This window comes from Odocoileus virginianus, chromosome 32 (assembly GCF_023699985.2).
Source record: "Odocoileus virginianus isolate 20LAN1187 ecotype Illinois chromosome 32, Ovbor_1.2, whole genome shotgun sequence".
In the NCBI taxonomy this organism is placed as follows: Eukaryota; Metazoa; Chordata; class Mammalia; order Artiodactyla; family Cervidae; genus Odocoileus; species Odocoileus virginianus.
The window spans coordinates 24106739-24125883 of record NC_069705.1 but is presented as its reverse complement, the minus strand read 5'-3'; the positions used below and the strand labels follow the sequence as shown (position 1 = coordinate 24125883).

The window sequence follows — 19145 nt, the reverse complement described above, 5'->3', positions numbered from 1 at the left end:
TACACACTTAAAAGGACTTTTAACTCTTCAGCAGTTTTTTTTTTTAAAAAGTAAAGTAAAATTTTCTCCACAAAAAAATTTGCTTTAACTCTTGACACTATGACATGTTTATTGATTATTACTTATTTTTATTTGAAATGACCTTTTAAAGGACACATTCTTTGCAATTATGAAAATATGTAATGTAAATATTTGTAAAAATTACAAAAAAACAAAATTATAATCACCCACAAATCCACCACCCAGATGTAATTGTTATGCCTATACTTTTTCTTATTACTTACACACATACCCACACACTCATTTTTTTTAAAGATTTTTTTTTTTTACTATTAAAAGCAACGATGATTTTAAAATTTGGTACATAAAATTCCTCATTCAAGTGCTTCAGGATGTTAAGAAGGTCTCCTCCACATGGTCATGTAGGGTCTCAGATCCTTTCTTTTAAATTTTTTATTTTATATTGTAAGATAGGCAATTAGCACGGTTGTAATGGTTTCAGGTGGACTGCAAAGGGCCTCAGCCATACATATCCATGTATCCATTCTCCCCAAACTCCCCTCCCATCCAGGCTGCACATAACACTGAACAGAGTTCCCTGTGCTGCACAGTATGTCCTTGTGGGTTATCCACTTATACACACTCGTTTTGAAAAACAACTCAGATCACCCTCTATATACAGTCTAGTATCTGGCTTTTTGGCTTAAAATTTTGTTATGAGCTTCTTTCTATGTCATTAAATATCCTTTGGGAAAAAACTTTACAAGGTCATATAGTATTTCATACAGAGTCACACCACATTTTATTTAAAAATTCTATTTATTTTTGATCTCTAATGTTTCTAATGTTCTGTTTCACTAATCAAAACGTGTCAGGGAAGCCTTGAGTGGACTGGAACTGGGGCTCAGATGCTTCCAGGTTGTTGGCAGGCAGAAAGAATCCTGGCCCCATAGGGCTCTGTTGCAATTACTGCAAATACTTGCATAGAAGCGGATGAACCTACTGAATTTACAAAAATTTGAACCGTGCATGGATACTTGCAAAAGTCTGAAGATTAGGGAGCCTGTGATGATTATCAACCTGCCCCACACATGTATCTAACTCCATCTAAAGAGAGAGAGGGAAACTTATTATAGATGAAAATGGGATCAAAATGAAAAGTATATCTTAGCATCAGGGCTTGATGTCAAGGGAGCATGGTGGTTCTGGGCCCAACATTCTATTTTAAAACCTTGCCTGTTCAGAGTTAGCACTCCTTCCATGCTGGCCCAGAGGTTCCCCTTTGGTCCCTAGAAAAAGGGCAGAGCTGCCTGCAATCCACAGAGCGCTTATTCTCTACATTTGGCATAGAGCAAGGCCAAAGAAGACATTGGTATTTGGCATCGACTTTATAAAAATCCTGGAAGTGAGGATGCTATTTCTTTGCAGAACCCCAAATGCAGCTCTCACTTGATCCTACTGGGTATCTAGCCTGCTTCAAGCTGATACTCGGCATCTATAGACATGGGTGCCCTCCTCTACTCAGATCCTCATGGACAGCTGGGGCTTATTAGTGGTGAACAGGATTTTCCTGAGTTTGTAATCATTAGCAATACTACCCTCCTGAGGAAAGAGCTCTTGGCTTCACTCCAAATCAGAAGTTTTAGCTGCCTCAGGAGAAATGTAAGAATTCCGGAAAACGTCTTTCAAGTGTTTGATATGTCTCCAAATCTCCTCGGGTCGCTGAAGATCACAGCATTTTCGGAAAGTTCCCAGTGAATATCAAGTTTGGATTTAAAAATTCCAGTAGTAGTATTATCTGCAACTAGAATATCTGTGTGACTGGTAACAAACAATACAGCTGAGGTCTTGGAGAGATTCTACTCTGTGAAGACACAGAGGGGCAACGTTTATCCAAACGGCCTGTGCTTCACCACAAACACACCAGTATCATACTTAAGGAATTAAGTATATGATCCTGAGTTCACTTATTATTTTCCATGTAATTAATATGACAAATGTAGGAAGTGGATAAATCTCCCCTGAGGCTACTTTTGGCAATTCCACATGCCCTGTTGCCATCTTATCGGTCTACTTTTCAGCTCCTTGGTGTTATTCATGTCACTGCTGCGGAACTTCATATTTTCCTCCTCTGGGTCTCCCTTCAATTTCCCAGCCTCTGCCATGGTACCTTATGCATGACCATCAGTGTTTCATATCAGTGTTTTTAACTAAACGAATAGCTGGTTTCACTTTCTGCCCTAGCTCAGATCAACATAGTCAGCCATTTCAATGATGTAGTCTCTTCTCTCACTCCGCACTGACCTCCAACTCTTGCTGCTTTGTTCAATTTCTTCTGCCCCACTGGTTGGTGGTTCAGAGAATCAGTGAAACATGGGGGTATGAGGCAGTTTAAGCATCAGAAAGTGCAGTGTGGCTGACTGGGGTCAACACAGCTTGTGATCCAATAAGCCGGATAGCAACTGGGGCTGGGGGTCAAATCAAAGGGGATTCCTCAGGGAACTATTAGATCAAACCCAAATGTTTACTTATTTATTGAGATTTCTTTCCCTATTTTTATTTCTAGCCTATTCTATGTTAACTTATCCTAATAAATGGAATGGAATTTTTGACTCATTTTTCACCTAATGCTGATTTTATAGCTATGATGAATGGAAGCTGTTTTTGTGAGCCAACCTGGAAATTTCTCTTAGCATGAGGCTATTTATAGTGTTCAGATTTATATCTTTTTACTCACCAATTTGTGTTTTGGGTGCTTTAAAACAACTGTGCTAATATGTAAGGTCCAAAAGACTTGTATGCAAAAATTTGTCACTATAAGATACAGAAAAACCCTGAAATCACATAATTCCAAGATTATTATCTCTTTCAGAATGTATCCCCTCAGAACGGATATAGAATTCCTAGCACTAATGGAATTCTGAGATGGAAGCTACCTTTGAGATTATGTAGGCTGGTGACTTTCTCATTTCATAAATGAGGAGCCCAAAGTCAGAGGCTGAATGGAAACCAGAGAGCTCCTGACACTACTCTTGTTGTTGTTTTTGTAATAAGGAAGAAATTATACCCTGGGTCAGTTTTGCCATATGCAAACATCAGTTTACTGAACTTGTTCTAATTGTCTCCCTGAGTGGGAGGAGGATGAAATGATAAAAGGTATGTGAAGGGGCCCTGGAAGTTTAAAAGCAGGTGCAACACTCTATTGATTAAGTAAACATTTATTTGGAAGGTTGCAATGCAATGTGCCTAGGGTGTACTGGACAAAAAGAGATAATCAATGTCTCTAGCTAAAGAATTTACAAGCCAGGTAGAAAGGGAGATGAGTACGAGCTAGAAAAAAATTTTGATAAATATTAGTTATCGTGAAACTTTACACACAAGTTTGCAAGAAAAAAAAGGCGGGAGTGGGGCACATTTCTTCTCTTTGACTTTTCCAAATTCATAAATGGAAAAAACTAATACCTTGTAATGGATGTGGTGTGTAGTGTGTGTGTGCATGTGCTCAGGCCTGTCAGATTCTTTGAGACCCTAGGGGACTATATATAACCTGCCGGGCGCCCGTGTCCATGGCATTTTCCAGGCAAGAATACTAGAGTAGGTTGCCATTTCCTTCTCCAGGGGACCTTCCTGATGCAGTGATCCAGCCCGTGTCTCCTGCATCGGCAGCGTGTTTCTTCACCACTGGGCCACCTGGGAAGCCCTTATATAATGGATGCTTTGTGTCTTTCAGGTCCTTTAGAGCTAAGTGAGGATGCCAATGAGAACCCAATTCAGTGCCAGGGGAGAGCGTCACTTCCAACAGTGAAGTCACAGGTTGATGTGAGATGCCTGACTTAACAGCGCGTTCTAGGGCGCAAACACTGTTGCTACATTTCCAGCCTCGTCCCTAGTGACTTGCCGGCTGTGCTGAAACAGTCAGAGCCCACCAGGCCACACTGCATCAGGAGTGCTCGTGGCAGCCTTTTTTCCAGGCCCACCCTGAAGTCCCACCTATGCCGGGACGCTCTGGAAGGAAGCCGAAGGGCGGTGTGGAGCAGCGCCTGGCCCCTTCTGTCCTCCAAGAGGCCACACCCGGCACAAGGCCCCCATTGTGTCTCGGGGAACAGTGACCCCCACAGTCCTGCGCCGGCTGGCCTTCTTCAGGGGAAGCCAGCGGCGCTGGCTCCCGCGACCCCAGCCCTGCCAGGGACGCGGCGGCGGTGTGGGGGGGCGCAGGTGGCCGGAGCGCAGAGCCGCGCGCTCTAGGGCCGCGCGGGCGCCCGGGGCCCCGCACGCCGGCCTCGCCCCGGCGCCGCCGCACCTGGGGGCGGAGCCAGGCCCGCGGCCCGCCCCCTCCCGGGCGCGAAGCCCCCTCCCCGCGCCCCTCCCGCCGCGCTGTGGACGCGCGCAGGTGCTGGAGGCCGCGCCAGCCCGGGACCTGCCGACTTGGGCCTGCCATGGAGCACATCCGCACGCCCAAGGTGGGTGCCACGGGTGCGGGCGGACTAGGGATGCTGAGCGGGCGGGAGGCCCGGCTTCCCTGCCCCGGCGCAGGCCGAACCCGCACCGCGAGCGAGCGAGCGAGGCAGGAGGCAGCGCCCGAGCATCTCCCGCTTCGCCGGGAGGCTGGCTTCTCTGGAGCTGCCGCCCAGGCCTGGCCTTGGCTGCTGCTAGATCTAACCTCTTGTCCTTGGGGGGTGCGCGGTGGACTGAGGGCTGGATGGAGGGAACCCTAGTTGTCTGTTGAGTAATGGGGCTGCTGATAGGCTGATAAACGCTCCCTTCTGGTCTAGCACTAGGTTGCTGCTTTAAAAAAAAAAAAAAAAAAAAAAAACCTTTTATTTTTTTCCCCCCTGTTGGTTGCTCTGAGCAGTGGAAGAGAAACAAGCCTTCCTAATGACAGGTGCAGGGAAGCGAGTTAGGTGCAGGTGCGTTGAAGGCACTTGGGAAGCTTGTTGAATCTAAGGCTTGAGACCCGCCCTTCTGCTTCTGCGTCTTCAGGCTATCTATCAACTGCAGTGGACCTTGGGCCGAGTAGATGATCCGTGTTCGCTCTAGTCTAAATGTATTATCTGTCCTTCCGCCTTCTTGCGTTTTCCAGTGGGTTGCAACTTACAGATCGTCTGCTGGTGTGTTTTGAACAACAGCAGCTCCTACCAGCTCGACAAAAGCGACTGGTTCCAGGTCTTTCCAGTTAAATAACACTGGCAACACTGACTCCTGTACCAAACCTTCCTTCTCGTAGTTGTACTAGTGATACAATTTAGAGCGAAAAAGGTGGCCGACGTTCCCGATAAAAACCCTAAACTAGTGACAAAACCTGTTTCAGCAGTCAACTGGCTGTCTCTTGTCACTGCCTCTAGAGCGCCTTGCCTTGGCTGGTTGATCTCTTCAAAACATAGGCCCTTGACCGCGAAGTCAAAGCTGAGTGAGCGGGACGTAAGAGGCCCCAGGGCTCCTATTGATGACAGGGGGCCATTGCTTTGCAGTAAGTCCAGGAGGAAAAATTTATTCCTAAATTCTGGAGTGGTTCCTAAGTGCCTCTTTGTAAAAGCAATTTTTACAGTTGTCTCATATCAGTGGAAGAATAAAATCTTTTAGTTCGCTACATAATGTCAGTTCCAACAGTAAAATTCAATTGTATTGATTTTGCACTGTGCAATTAAATTGTTGCATCACAGTCGGGAAATTGTAAACTTAAAGGAGAGTGCCATAAACCACAAAATAGATGGCTCAAAGCTTTCAGGGTTTAAGTGGTGCTAAATAATTTATTCTGGAGTGAGGAATTTAGCTCATGCACTCTCTGCCCTTTCCAAGGGCATCCTTTTTTTTTTTCATGATGAAGGGAGCTCTTGATAAAAATGATGTCTGATGTGAATGTCAATAGTAATAGGGTGACATGATATCAGGTGCTTTTTTTTTTCCCTATAGAATGTGAATTTTGGGAGTCAAGGCCTTTTCTAATCTATTCAAACCTGTTGTTTATAAAACCATGTGTGCAAACCTGAACAGCAAGCAATATTGTCACTTGTTCCTCAAACTAGTTTTCATAAACATGCCGTAAGCAGTGTAGTACTTCAAACCAGAAATCACCTGTTAGGAAACAGAAAGAAATAGCGGTTGGGGAAGGGGTGGTTGGAATGGGAGGTTGTCTGAAATGTCATTGAGTTGAGAGTTATTAACATTTAGGAGAGTGCAGGTGGAAAAAATTAAAAGTTACAGAGGTTGGGTGGATCCAGTCTGTTTATTCATTCAAGTCATTCCACAAGTATTTGACAACCTTTCCTGTGAAAGGTTCTGTGTTATGTCCTGGAAGGCCCTGGTCTGAAGAGTTGCTGTTCATTCGCTCAGTCATATCCAACTCTTGGCGACCCCATGGACTCTAGCACGCCAGATTCCCCTGTCCTTCACCATCTCCTGGAGATTGCTGAAACTCATGTCCATTGAGTTATTGATGCCATCCAACCATCTCATCCTCTGTTGTCCCCTTCTCTTCCTGCCTTCGATCCTTCCCAGCATCAGGGTCGTTTCTAATGAGCCGGTTCTTCACATCAGGTGGCCAAAGTATTGGAGTTTCAGCTTCAGCATTAGTCCTTCCAGTGAATATTCAGGGCTGATTTATTGACTGGTTTGATCGCCTTGCCATCCAAGGGACTCTGAAGAGTCGTCTCTAATGCCACAGTTTGAAAGCATCAATTCTTCTGCGCTCAGCTTTCTTTATGGTCCAGCTCTCTGGAAAAATCATAGCCTTGACTAGATGGACCTTTGTCGGCAAAGTAGTGTCTCTGCTTTTTAATATGCTGTCTAGGTTGGTCATAGCTCTTTTTCCAAGGAGCAAGCGTCTTTTAATTTCATGCTGCAGTCACCATCTGCAGTGATTTTGGAGCCCAAGAAAATAGTCTGTTGCTACTGCTGCTGCTAAGTCGCTTCAGTTGTGTCCGACTCTCTGCAACCCCATAGATGGCAGCCCACCAGGCTCCCCCGTCCCTGGGATTCTCCAGGCAAGAACACTGGAGTGGGTTGCCATTTCCTTCTCCAATGCATGAAAGTGAAAAGTGAAAGTGAAGGCACTCAGTTGTGTCCGACTCTTAGTGACCCCATGGACTGCAGCCTACCAGGCTCCTCCGTCCATGGGATTTTCCAGGCAAGAGTACTGGAGTGGGGTGCCATTGCCTTCTCCGAAAGTCTGTTGAGGCAGCTGTAAATCTAGAGAGGAATGTGTACCCAGGACAGTGGGCAGAGAGGTCAGTGGATAGAGGGTCCACTCTACCATAAAGGGTCAGGGAAGGCTTCTTCAAAGAGCTGAGTCTTATCACGCAAGATGCCAAAGAAGATCAGGAGCATTGGAGATGCTGGCAGGCAGTTGTGTATGAATGATGTGTTGTAATACGTCATTACAACTTCAAAGATGCCAAAGGCCTTAACAGCGATAAAGATAGAAATGATGACACCATTCCTTGAGGTTAAACAATATCATTTTATTTTATATTTTAAACACACTTAAAAATTTTTGTCTTTAGTTTTTCTTTCTTCTAGTTTTATTGAGATAGAATGTACACATGGTGCTGTATAAGGTGGATGGTGTGATGATTCGACTTACATACATCATAAAATGATTACCACAATAAGTTAATGACCACCCATCATCTTATAGAAAATTAAAGAAATAGAGAAAAACTTTTTCTTGTGGTAAGAACTCTTATTAGAGTTTATCATCTTAACTTTCATGTATAACATATAGCAGTATAAATTATATTTATCATGTGATGCTTTCCATCCCTAGTAGTTACTTGTAACTGGAAGTTTGCACTTTTTGACCATCTTCCCCCAGCCACCCCCCTTCCCATAGCCACAGATTAGATCTCTTTTTCTATGAGATTGTTTGTTTTGAGGTGCAGGTAACAACATCACGGTGTTAGTTCCTGTTATACAACATAGTGATTGCATATTTTTGAAAATTTCATTTGACATTTAAAAAATATTTATTTATTTTGGCTGTGCTGGGTCTTCACTGCTGCATGGGCTTTTCATCCAGTTGCAGTGAGCAGGGGCTACTCTGGTGTGTGGGGCTTCGCATTGCGGTGACTTGTTGCAAAGCACGGGCTCTAGGGCACACGGGCATTAGTAGTTACAACTCCCAGGCTCTAGAGCACAGGCTCAATACTTACGGGGCCTGGGCTTAGTTGCTCCGTGGCATGTGGGTTCTCCCAGGACCAGGGATTGAACCCATGTCTCCTGCATTGGCAGGCAGACTCTTCACCCCTGAGCCAACAGAGAAGCCCTGATTTTCCATTTTTTTAGTACAAAACTGGTTTTCACAGTATAAATGAAAAAGGGGAGAATACTACTGAAGAGCTTGTGTTGTAGAATGCATAATTATTGATGGTCATATTCATCTTTGGTTTTGGCTTCCATTATATTCTGGGTAGTGTTGAATAGGTGTCTTGCCTTATATTGTATGATTTCATGTGTTAGATGAACAGTGAGGCGTATACATGAAGTTTATGTGTAGGTTTGACGTGTGTTTACCATGTGGGTAGCAGGGATTTATTTTAAGAGGAAAGGAAATGCGTGTATAATGTGTAGTTGTTTTCCTATTATAATGAAAGTCATTCATTTACTGTGTAAACTGCATGATATCCATCACACTGTGTGCTCCACTTTAGTCTCTGGAGTGCAGTGTAAAGAGACAGATGCCCATGAATAATCTGGAATGCTTTGCACATTTTTCTCTCTTGATGTGTGTGTTTATGTGTGTGTGTTTAACTGAAGCCTTTAATAGAGCATATGCTAAACAGGGTTTCTTCTCCCAGAATGGTTCCTGTATCAGAAAGAAAAAATATTCCAAGATTGAGCTAGTTTACAGTTGGGTTGAAGTGAGGACATCAAGGATTACCTGTATTCATCACAGTGAACTTTTTGTTTCTACTTCACTGTCAGGCTTTCTTTGACACTGTGAAAACTTGCTGGTAAGAAAAAAAAAAACCTTGCAAGAAGCTTAGGGATAATTTGGGTTCAAGTGTTAGTTCTACAGAAAACCTTCAGGGCTTTCAGAAGCAGCTTGAAGTGTTTTGTAGGGTGTGGGTTTGTATTGGATAGGTGCTAATGAGTCTAGCTGGGATTCTGGCAAAGTAGTCTCTACTTTTTGTGTTTTGGCCTTTCCAGAAGACATTTTCCCCCCACATGTGTACATTTGAGTTGTGAAATAGAATACACGATGACCTCCAAAGCTCCAAATTGACCTTGAAAATGCCTCTCTCCCTTTCCACCCCCACCCCCAGTTCTGAGCCGTTACCCTCACAGCCTCCTAGCTGGTCTCCAAAGTTCCTCTTTGTTTTTCTCCAGTCCCACCTCCATGGCGGGAGTTGGGTGATGCTTTTATGACACAAAGTGGTTATGTTACTTCCCTGCTGGGATTCTTGGATGGCTTCGATTTGTACCCAGGATAGGGAGGGAGAATCCCTGGAAAGGCCTGGACTGACCGCTGCTTCCTTCCCATCCTGGTTCTGTGACAGTCGTCTTCTTGCTCACCTCCCTCTGATTCCAGCCAGCCTTCGTGGGTTCCTCCTCGCCTGTGACAGGGCTTCTCTGCCTGAGGACTTTCACACTGATGTTCCTCCTGGGGGATCTTATCCCCGCTGTTCACCTGCCTAAGTCTCCAATCTTCCTACTTTCAGATTCAATGTAATTTCCTCAAGGAGGCTGTTGCCCCATTCTTCATCTAAATCAGGGCTGCCTCTTATGATCTATCATGGAACCCAGTTTTCCACCTTATGCCCCATGTTACCTGCAAGATTTATATTTATGCAAGTGATTATTTGTCTCATCTCAAGCTCTTCTGTTAGACCAGGAGCCCTGTGAAGGCGAGGATCACATCTCATTCACCCCTGTATCCACAGCACCTAATATAGTTTCTGGGACCAAGTAAGCACACAGTAAATAAATTACTAATTGGGTAATAGAAAGAATGAGTAATTCTGTCTTTAAAAATGTTTTCTATTGTGTTAAAAGTCACATACTATTTTAACTGTATTTAACTGTACGTTTCAGTGGTTCTAAGCACAGGAATGAGTAATTCTTAATTTCAGCACTTTGGTTTTTAGTTTTTTCTTTAGTAATCCAGGCCTCTTGTATGTTGTACCCATGACTGGGTACAATATTATCAGTCTTCCAATAGTATAAAGTACTTGTGAAAGTCAATATAGTTTATAAAATCGATAGTATATCGATTTTATATATATCTATATATATATATATATATCGAGTATATACTATCAATATAGTATATAAAATTGATATATATAATGATATGTATTTTGTCATTGAATATAGTTTTAATGAGACAGAATTAAAATAACTTAAGATTCCCCATTCAGCCTTTTTAAAGTGTAAATTTCAGTGTTTTTAGTGTATTTCCATTGTTGAGCTCCTCTCACCACTAATAGGGAACATTTTCATCAGCCCCTAAAGAAACCCATTACCTATTAGTAGTCAGTCCTCATTCCCTGGTAGCTGGAACGATAAAGAATCTGCCTGCAACGCAGGAGACCAGGTTCAATCCTTGGATCAGTAAGATCCCCTGGAGAAGGAAATGGCAACCCACTCCAGCATTCTTGCCTGGAGAATTCCGTGGACAGAGAAGATTGGCGGGCTTTTAAAGTCCATGGGATGGCAAAGAGACAGACACAACTGAGTGACCAACACTGTCTAGGTTCATCCAACTCATAGCAGATATTGGTGCTTCATTCCTTTTTATTACAGAATAATATTCCATTCTGTGGATTTACCACACTCTGTTTATGCTTTCATCAGTGGATGGTTATTTGGGTTGTTTCTATGTTTTTTGATTATTATGAATAACACTGCTGTCAACACTCTGGGAGAACATAACTTTTTATTGTTTTTATTATTATTTATTTTTTTATTATTATTATTGATTTTTATTGTTACACATTTAAACAGTTTCTTAGAGAAACAACCTAATGAGATGAAGTTATCCTTACATCATTCCAAATTCACTTCTAATTTGTGATAATATGCCCTTTTTGTATAATCATAAGTAGTATGCTTTTTCTCTTAATGACCTTTGTACCCACCATTATTTTGTATGCCTATTTTATATTTGAATGTCATCTGCCTACGTATTGTTTTAATAACTGCGTAGTATTCATTGAGTGTGGTTCGCTGGACCTATATCCACTCACAGGGATTTGGGTTTTGTGCCCCTAGGAAATTCCCTGGTACATGTTTCTCGGTGTGTTGTTTGCCCAGAGTGGAATGAGGAGGGTAGGAACAGTCTTCCTAAGGATTCTAATGATGTGGTATCTTTCAGTATTGGAGGGCTTCTCATATGGCCCAGGGTTTAGAGAACCTCTTTATAGTCCCAGAGAGCAGCAATGGAAGGACTGCAGAGGAGACGATCTTGGCTCCATGTAGAGAAGTTTTTTCCCACCATTATCCCTGTTGTGGGGCTTCCCGAATGGCGCCAGTGGTGAAAACCCTGCCTGCCAATGCAGGAGACATAAGAGATGTGGGTTCGATCCCTGGGTCGGGAAGATCCACTGGAGGAGGGCATGGCCACCCACTCCAGTATTCTTGCCTGGAGAATCCCATGGACGGAGGAGCCTGGCGGGCTACATTCCATGGGGTCGCAAAGAATCGGACATGACTGAAGTGACTTAGGGCACACACATCCCTGTTACAGAAATTAGTGGATGACAGGTGTTTTATGCAGTGTCAGGGTGACGCTTGCCAGTGGAGACATGAAGGTGTTTCAGGCATCTGAGGGGAGAACAGACTAGAATCCTGCTTGGATTTCTTCTGAGCGCGGTACCCAGCTACGCCAGGCTTCCTGCTTCTGATGCTCAGAGCTCACTGTGTCCCTTGGCAATCCACGATGACCATGGACAGCTCTAGACATTAGGAAGTCTGCTTTATATTTAGTCAAAATCTGGCTCACTGTAGTTTCTAGTAATTGCGTCTAGCTCTGTCCTGTGGGATGTTCTCCACTGCATCAGCCCTCCTTCCAGAAAATGGCCCTTCGGCCACCTCTGTAACCCTTTCTTGCCAGCTAAGTGTTTGGCTTATCACTGCCTGTTCTGGCAGCCAATCAGTGGCTTGGTTTTAAGTTCTTTTATATCCTAGTTACTTTTCTGAATGAGTTAAAACAAACTAACAAACATGTGATTACTCTAGGTTTTGTTGAACTCAAGGGGAGTAAAGTTTGCTAACTATTTTTTAAATTTAAATATCATCCAGCCACAGCTCGGTGGCCTTCTGGTGAGCTGACTGTGGAAGGGAACCCTGAAGTTGTCTCCACACATTGAGCTGCAAAGTCAGGTCTCCCCTGCCTTTTCCTTGAGTGATAGTATTGTACCCTTTGCTTTGGTAAGTGTTATCTCATTGGATTTAGGGCTTCCCAGAGACCCTGATGCTGGGAGGGATTGGGGGCAGGAGGAGAAGGGGACGACAGAGGATGAGATGGCTGGATGGCATCACCGACTCGATGGACATGAGTTTGAGTAAACTCCGGGAGTTGATGATGGACAGGGAGGCCTGGCATGCTGCGATTCATGGGGTCGCAAAGAGTCGGACACGACTGAGTGACTGAACTGAGGTGGCTCAGTGGTGAAGAATCTGCCTGCCAATGTAGGAGATTCAAGAGATGCGGGTTCCCTGGGTCAGGAAGATCCCTTGGAAAAAAGCATAGCAACCCATTCCAATTTTCTTGCCTGGAGAATCCTATGGACAGAGGAGCCTGGCTGGCTACAGTCCATGGATTTAGCTTCTTGCCCACCGCCCCGCCTCCCCCCGGATTTAACTACTTACACACACTCAACCACCCCTTAGTGGATTTAGCTTCTTGCTTAATCCCTAGCTCTGTTCTTTGGGGTTCTGATGCACATCTGCTGTTCCTCTCAGCCAGGTACCATCCACAACCTTGCCCTCTGCTATTACCTCATCTGTGATCTCACCCAAGAAAGAAACTGAATTAGGCAGATTTGACTTCTTCATAGCTTAAGTCACTTCGCCTTCATCTCACAAGCTTTCCATCCTGATAACAGATATACTAGTTCCCTCAGCTTGGTGCCAGCTACCATTTGATAAATTTGCCCTCTTGTCACCTCTCCAGATAGCTCATCAAAGACAAAAATGAAATAGTCTGTGAGTGATTGAGTGAATCCTCGTGCTGATTGATGATTTCCTTTTCTACGTTCATACAAAATTCCATTTTAGAATCTTGCCTGGAATGAATGTCAGACCCACTGGCTTATAATTCAGAATTCCACACCCCCATTTGAAAATAGTGACCTCATTTGCGAGATCTGTCATAGAGATTCATAGAATCATGAGAAGCCTGGCTTTGTGTCAGTCACTATCATCATACTGTCAGCAGTAAGTGTTATATCTTCTTTCATCTTTATTAAAAAAAAAACATTTTCAGGTGATAATAATGTATTGCCTTTTGATTCCATAATAGAAAAATATAGAAATTAGCCACTGCTAATATTTATTTCCTTCTGACTTTTTTTCTTTGCATAAATGTTCAAACTTTTTATTTGCTTGTTTGGAAATTAAGGATCTATCCTTGCCTGGAGAATCCCATGGACGGAGGAGCCTGGTAGGCTACAGTCCACAGGGTCGCAAAGAGTCAGACACGACTGGGCAACTTCACTTTCACTTTCAATTCAATTTTGTACTATGCCTGTTTTCATTTACCCTATTGTGGTCTTTGAAAACATGCTTTTAGAAGACTATGTGATTTTTTTTTTTATCCTATGGTTATGTCATTATCACATTAAGCATTTCCCCATAAGGCTGTTCCAATAATATAATGATGAATATCTTATTTATTATTTGCATATGTGATTACTCCCTCAGGGTAGAGCTCTAGATGAAATTACTGTGTCTCAGAAGATGAACAATTTTATGGCTGATATGTGTTGCCTAATGACTTTCCAAAAACATTATATTAAGTTTCAGAAATGGAGTACAGTGTCTTTCTCACTGTACCATTGCGTTATTATGTAAAAAAATATTTGTTAAAGGGGGATAGTGCTTAATTAATTCATTGTATGTAGTTTTTTTTTAAATTTCTAGTGAGGTTGAAATATTTTTCCAAATTAAGTTTATTGACCATTTTGTTACTTTTCTGAGTTGTCTATTTGTATCTTCTACCAATTCAATAATTCTTGTTTTTGTGTGTATATATAGTCTGTGTGTGTATAATGTTTATTTAAAAATAGCTTTACTGAGATGGAATTTACATACTATAAAATTTACTCTTTTGAAGTATGCAGTTCTGTGCTTTTTTGTTTGCATTCACAGTTATATAACCATTACAGTTATCTAATTCCACAGCACGTCATCACTCTAAGAAGAAGCTCCTTACACTAGAGTCACTCCGCATTTCTCTCTTGGCCCTGCTATCCCCGGCAATCATTAATGTACTTTCTGTCTGTATGTATTTTGCTTTTCTGAACATTTCGTATAAATTGAATCATGCAATATGCAGTCCTTTGTGGCTTGCTATTTTTACTTAGCATGATGTGTTAAGGTTTATTCAAGTTTGTAGCATGAACTAGTACTTCGTTTCTTTTTCTCCATTCTGTGGCTATATCACGTTTTGGTTTTCAGGTGTTGGACATTTGAGCTGTTCCAGTTTTTTGCTATTACAAGTAATGCTGCTATGAACTCCTATGTGGAAATTTTTGTGTGGGCATATGTTTTTATTTCTTTTAGGTGGAATTTCACTCCTTTGAGTGAAATTACTCTCATATGGCAATCCTTGGTTTAACGTTTTGAGGAACTGCCAAACTGTTTTCTGGAAGTGACTGCACCATTTTAAGATCCCAGCAACAATGTGTGAAGGTTCCAATTTTTCCCATCTCTGCCAGCACTTGTTATTGTCAATCTCTTTTATTCATCCCAGGGGGTGTGAAGTGGTATTCATCATGGCTTTGGTTTGCATTTCCCTAATGACATTATGTTGAGCATCTTTTCATGTGTTTAATGACCATTTGTGTATCTTTGAAGAGCTGTCTATTCAAATCCTTTGTTCATTCTTAATTGGGTTATTTGTCTTTTTAATTATTGAGTTGCAAAAGTTCTTTATACATTATGGATATAAATCTGCAATCCATATAATAAGTAATCCGATATAAGTCCGTAAACGGTATGTCTTTTCCCAGTCTGTCAGTTTTTTTTCATTGTCTTGATGATGTCCTTTGAACACAAGGGCTTTCCTGGTGGTTCAGATGGTAGAGAATCTGCCTGCTAATGCAGGAGACCCAGGTTCAATCCCTGGGTCAGGAAGATCCCCTAGAGAAGGGAATGGCTGGCTACCCACTACAGTATTCTTTCCTGAAGAATTCCATGGACAGGGGGCCTGATGGGCAGCAGTCCATGCGGTCACAAAGAGTCAGACAAGACTGAGTGACTTACACATTTTGTTTTTAATGCAAAAGTTTTGAATTTTGATGAAGTCAACCTTACCCAGTTTTTCTTTTGTCACTTGTGCTTTTGGTGTCATATCCATGGGTGTTTTTTTTAAAAGGTCCCTTTTTTTTCTGATTAAAAACATAATACAGAAAATTTAGTTCAAAAAAGCCTAAAGAAAATGAAAGCCAGGCATCATCTCAACATCCAAGAACCGCTATTAACTTTGTATCTATTGTAAGCCCTTTTCTCTGATAGCTCAGTTGGTTAAAAAAAAAAACCCTCCTGCAATGCAGGAGACCCTGATTCAATTCCTGGGTCAGGAATATCCCCTGGAGAAGGCTACCCACTCCAGTATTCTTGGGATTCCCTTGCAGCTCAGCTGGTAAAGCGTCTGCCAGCAAAGTGGGAGACCTGGGTTTGATCCCTGGGTTGGGAAGATCCCCTGGAGAAGGGAAAGGCTACCCATTCCAGTGTTCTGGCCTAGAGAATTCCATGGACTGTATAGTCCATGGGGTTACAAAGAGTTGGACATAACTGGACGACTTATCTTTATATTAACTTTATATATATATATGTAACTTTTCTTTGTATAAAAATAGGAAAACAACATAAAACAAAATTAGGTCTCTTTTATTTCTGTGTGTATGTGTGTAATTTTGGAAAGTGAGAACCTGTGTTTTGTATCTAATAGTATGCCATAAATATATTTCTTACTTTATTAAACTTTCTTCTGAAAACTGATCTGTCATCACTACACGGTCTCACATTGTGTGGAGGCATTATAAGTTGTTTAGGGTTGGAAGGCAATCACTTCTCCATGGGTCTTAAACATTTCTGCACTTTTGCTCCGAAGTTATCTTTTTCAAGGGTGATTTTGTAGTGAACTGCCTCGGAAGAAAGACACCGTTCCTCCCCTGGGCAAAGGGCAGATTCGTTTGCTGTCCGGGATAAGAAAGACAATGTTCCCCTCAGGACAGAGGTTCCTCAGGCTTGTTAGCAGCCCTCTCACAAGATTGGTGTGTGGACTGCTCTGGGCTCTGAGTTCCTCGTCTGGGAGCCGCTGTGTGCAAGGCCTGTGCTGGGCACTCTTTTCCCGTAGACTGGAGAGGGGGTGAGGGGAGGGGGTAGGTGCCTGGCGCAGGCCTGGGGCCCCGCGTCCTGGGTTGCAGAGAGTCACGGAGGCCAAGTTCCTGACCCCAGAGTCTTGTGTCTTCTGTCAGCATCCTTGATACCACGGATGACAGTAATTTGTGAGGTTGCAGGCAGATTAACATTTCAGACATTTTACAGCTTTTAACTAAGTTTATTCCTTAATATCTGATATTTATTTGCTTCCGTTTTGTCACTAGAACAAATAACTGTGATAAACATCAGTGAATTTAAATTGTTGGGCAGATCTCTCTGTCATCTCAGCTTAAACTTCTGCAGTGTGTTTGCGGGTTCCATTTTATATATATCGTAAAGATGTTTTTACGTCCTCTGTTACATCTGCCGCTGGAGTTGTGTCTGCTCTACCACTGTAAGCAGAGGGACTTTTCTTCTTTCTTTTTATGAGAATGATAAATGAAGTGTTGTTGTTCAGTCGCTGGGTCATGTCCGACTCTTTGCGACCCCGTGGACTGCAGCACGCCAGACTTCCCTGTCCTTCACCATCTCCAGACTCGTGTCCCTTGAGTCAGTGATGCCATCCAACCATCTCATCCTCTGTGACCCCCTTCTCCTCCTGCCTTCAGTCTTTCCCAGCATCAGGGTCTTTTCCAAGGAGTCAGCTCTTCACATCAGGTGGCCAAAGTGTTAGAGCTTCAGCCAGTGTGGTTTCTCATTAATTTATATAGCTTTGCTTATCGGTGAGATTGAATATACTTTTGGTGGCTGTCTGTAACAGTAGCAATATAGTAACAGTACTGGTGAAAGAAAAGCCTTCAGTAGCTTTCTGTGTGCTAAGCACTCGATTCATTAGTCCTTAAAATAACTGTTAGGTAAGTATTATTATTATCCCCATTTCACAGATGAGGAAACTGAGGTTGAAATAAGTTAGCTGCAGGGAGCAGAGTGAGGATTCAGAAGCAGACAGTATATCTACGTTTGCATTCTCAACAACTCCGCTGTCTCTCTTTTGGATGTTGAGAGCAGGAGAGAAGGTGGTCTGGGTTCCCAGTGCTTCACACTCCCAGCCCTCCTCACATTCTTGCCCTGAGGGAAGGTATCAGACATTCCTCTCATTTTTTCTTATTGCAATTTGGTTTTGTCAAAAGAACCAAGGTCAGCCTTTTGATTTGAATCTGTGTAAAGACTGTCAATCCTAAAGAAAATAAACCGTGAATATTCACTGGAAGGAGTGATGCTGAAGCTCCAATGCTTTGCCCACCTGATGTGAAGAGCTGACTCACTGGAAAAGACCCTGAAGCTGGGACAGATTGAGGGCAAGAGGAGAAGAAGGATGAGATGTTTGGATGGCATCAGTGACTCAATGGACATAAGTTTGAGCAAACTCCGGGAGATAATGAAGGACGGGGAGGCTTGGTGTGCTGCAGTTTATGGGGTTGCAGAGAGTCAGACAGGACTTAGTGACCGAACAACAACGAAGACAGATTATTGCCCAATTGTTAAGGGCTGTTCCATTGCCCAATATTTGACAATATTGGGGAGGTAGCCTGTGTAATCAAGTACATGATCTCACTTCAGAAACAAGGCTGATAAGTTTGTTACAGTGAAACACACCACTTAAGGGATGTGTGTATAGTTATGACTTATTTGTATTGTTCTATGGCAGAAACAAACAGAACATTGTAAGAAATTTTAAAAAAAAATAGAAAAAAAAGTATAGCTGTAGCAGTTACATTTTCTTTAGTTTTCTGAGTTGTGGCTAAGTGGGAGTTGTGGTCAAGCATTCCTCGATACCACCTACCTGTGTTGAAATCACTTCTAGTAGGTTTAGCAAAAGTGTAGCTGAAGTCTGAGTTGTCTGGATGTGGGTACAGAACACATAATGTGTCATAGACCATAAGAATCCCTATTCATTTTACACTGTGTAAGAAAGCAGGTGAAAGTGAAAGTCGCTCAGTTGTGTCCGACTCTTTGTGACCCCATAGACTATATAGTCCATGGAGTTCTCCAGGCCAAAATACTGGAGTGGGTAGCCTTTCTCTTCTCCACGGGATCTTCCCAACCCAGGGATCAAACCCAGGTCTCCCGCATTGCAGGGGAATTCTTTACCAGCTGAGCTACAAGGGAAGCCCAAGAGTACCGGAGTGGGTAGCCGATCCCTTCTCCAGCGGAATGCAGGCAGATTCTTTACCAACTGAGCTATCAGAGAAGCCCTTTCTAATTAGGGGGATGCACACTGTATGTGTGTGTGATGGTGAAAATTCTGTGAAGAGAAATAACACAATATAAGGAGGAGAGGGATGTTGGTGAGAGTGAGTTAGGATGGGTCTGCTTGATATAGGCTGATAATACAGCCTTCCTGATAAAATGACATTTGAGCAGAGGCCTGCAAGTGAGGGAGCCACTCACCCACTCACCTGAGGGCAGCGGAGGGTCTGCACGTAGGCGTGCTTGGAGTCTTCGAGAAGGAAGCCCGGTGGGTGAGGGGCAGGGATGAGGGGCGAGCTTTAAGGCGGGGCAGGGACTCTCACTCTGCCTGTGGGGAGATGCACAGAAGGGATCCGAGCTCTGGCTTACCTTTTACAGGATCTTGGGCAAAAATAAACTGGATGCAGGTG

The 19145-nt window shown here is 43.0% G+C and overlaps 1 protein-coding gene across 1 annotated transcript in view; it reads left to right on the top strand.

Annotated features, from left to right (window-relative positions):
- The first annotated feature begins 4109 nt into the window (after positions 1-4109).
- MTMR7 (myotubularin related protein 7) overlaps positions 4110-19145 on the top strand; it is a 98255-nt gene continuing 83219 nt past the window's right edge. The window contains exon 1 of the mRNA XM_020883339.2: positions 4110-4460. Within this exon, the coding sequence (XP_020738998.2) occupies positions 4437-4460 (24 nt within the window). The 5' untranslated portion in view covers positions 4110-4436. The remainder of the gene's footprint in view (positions 4461-19145) is intronic.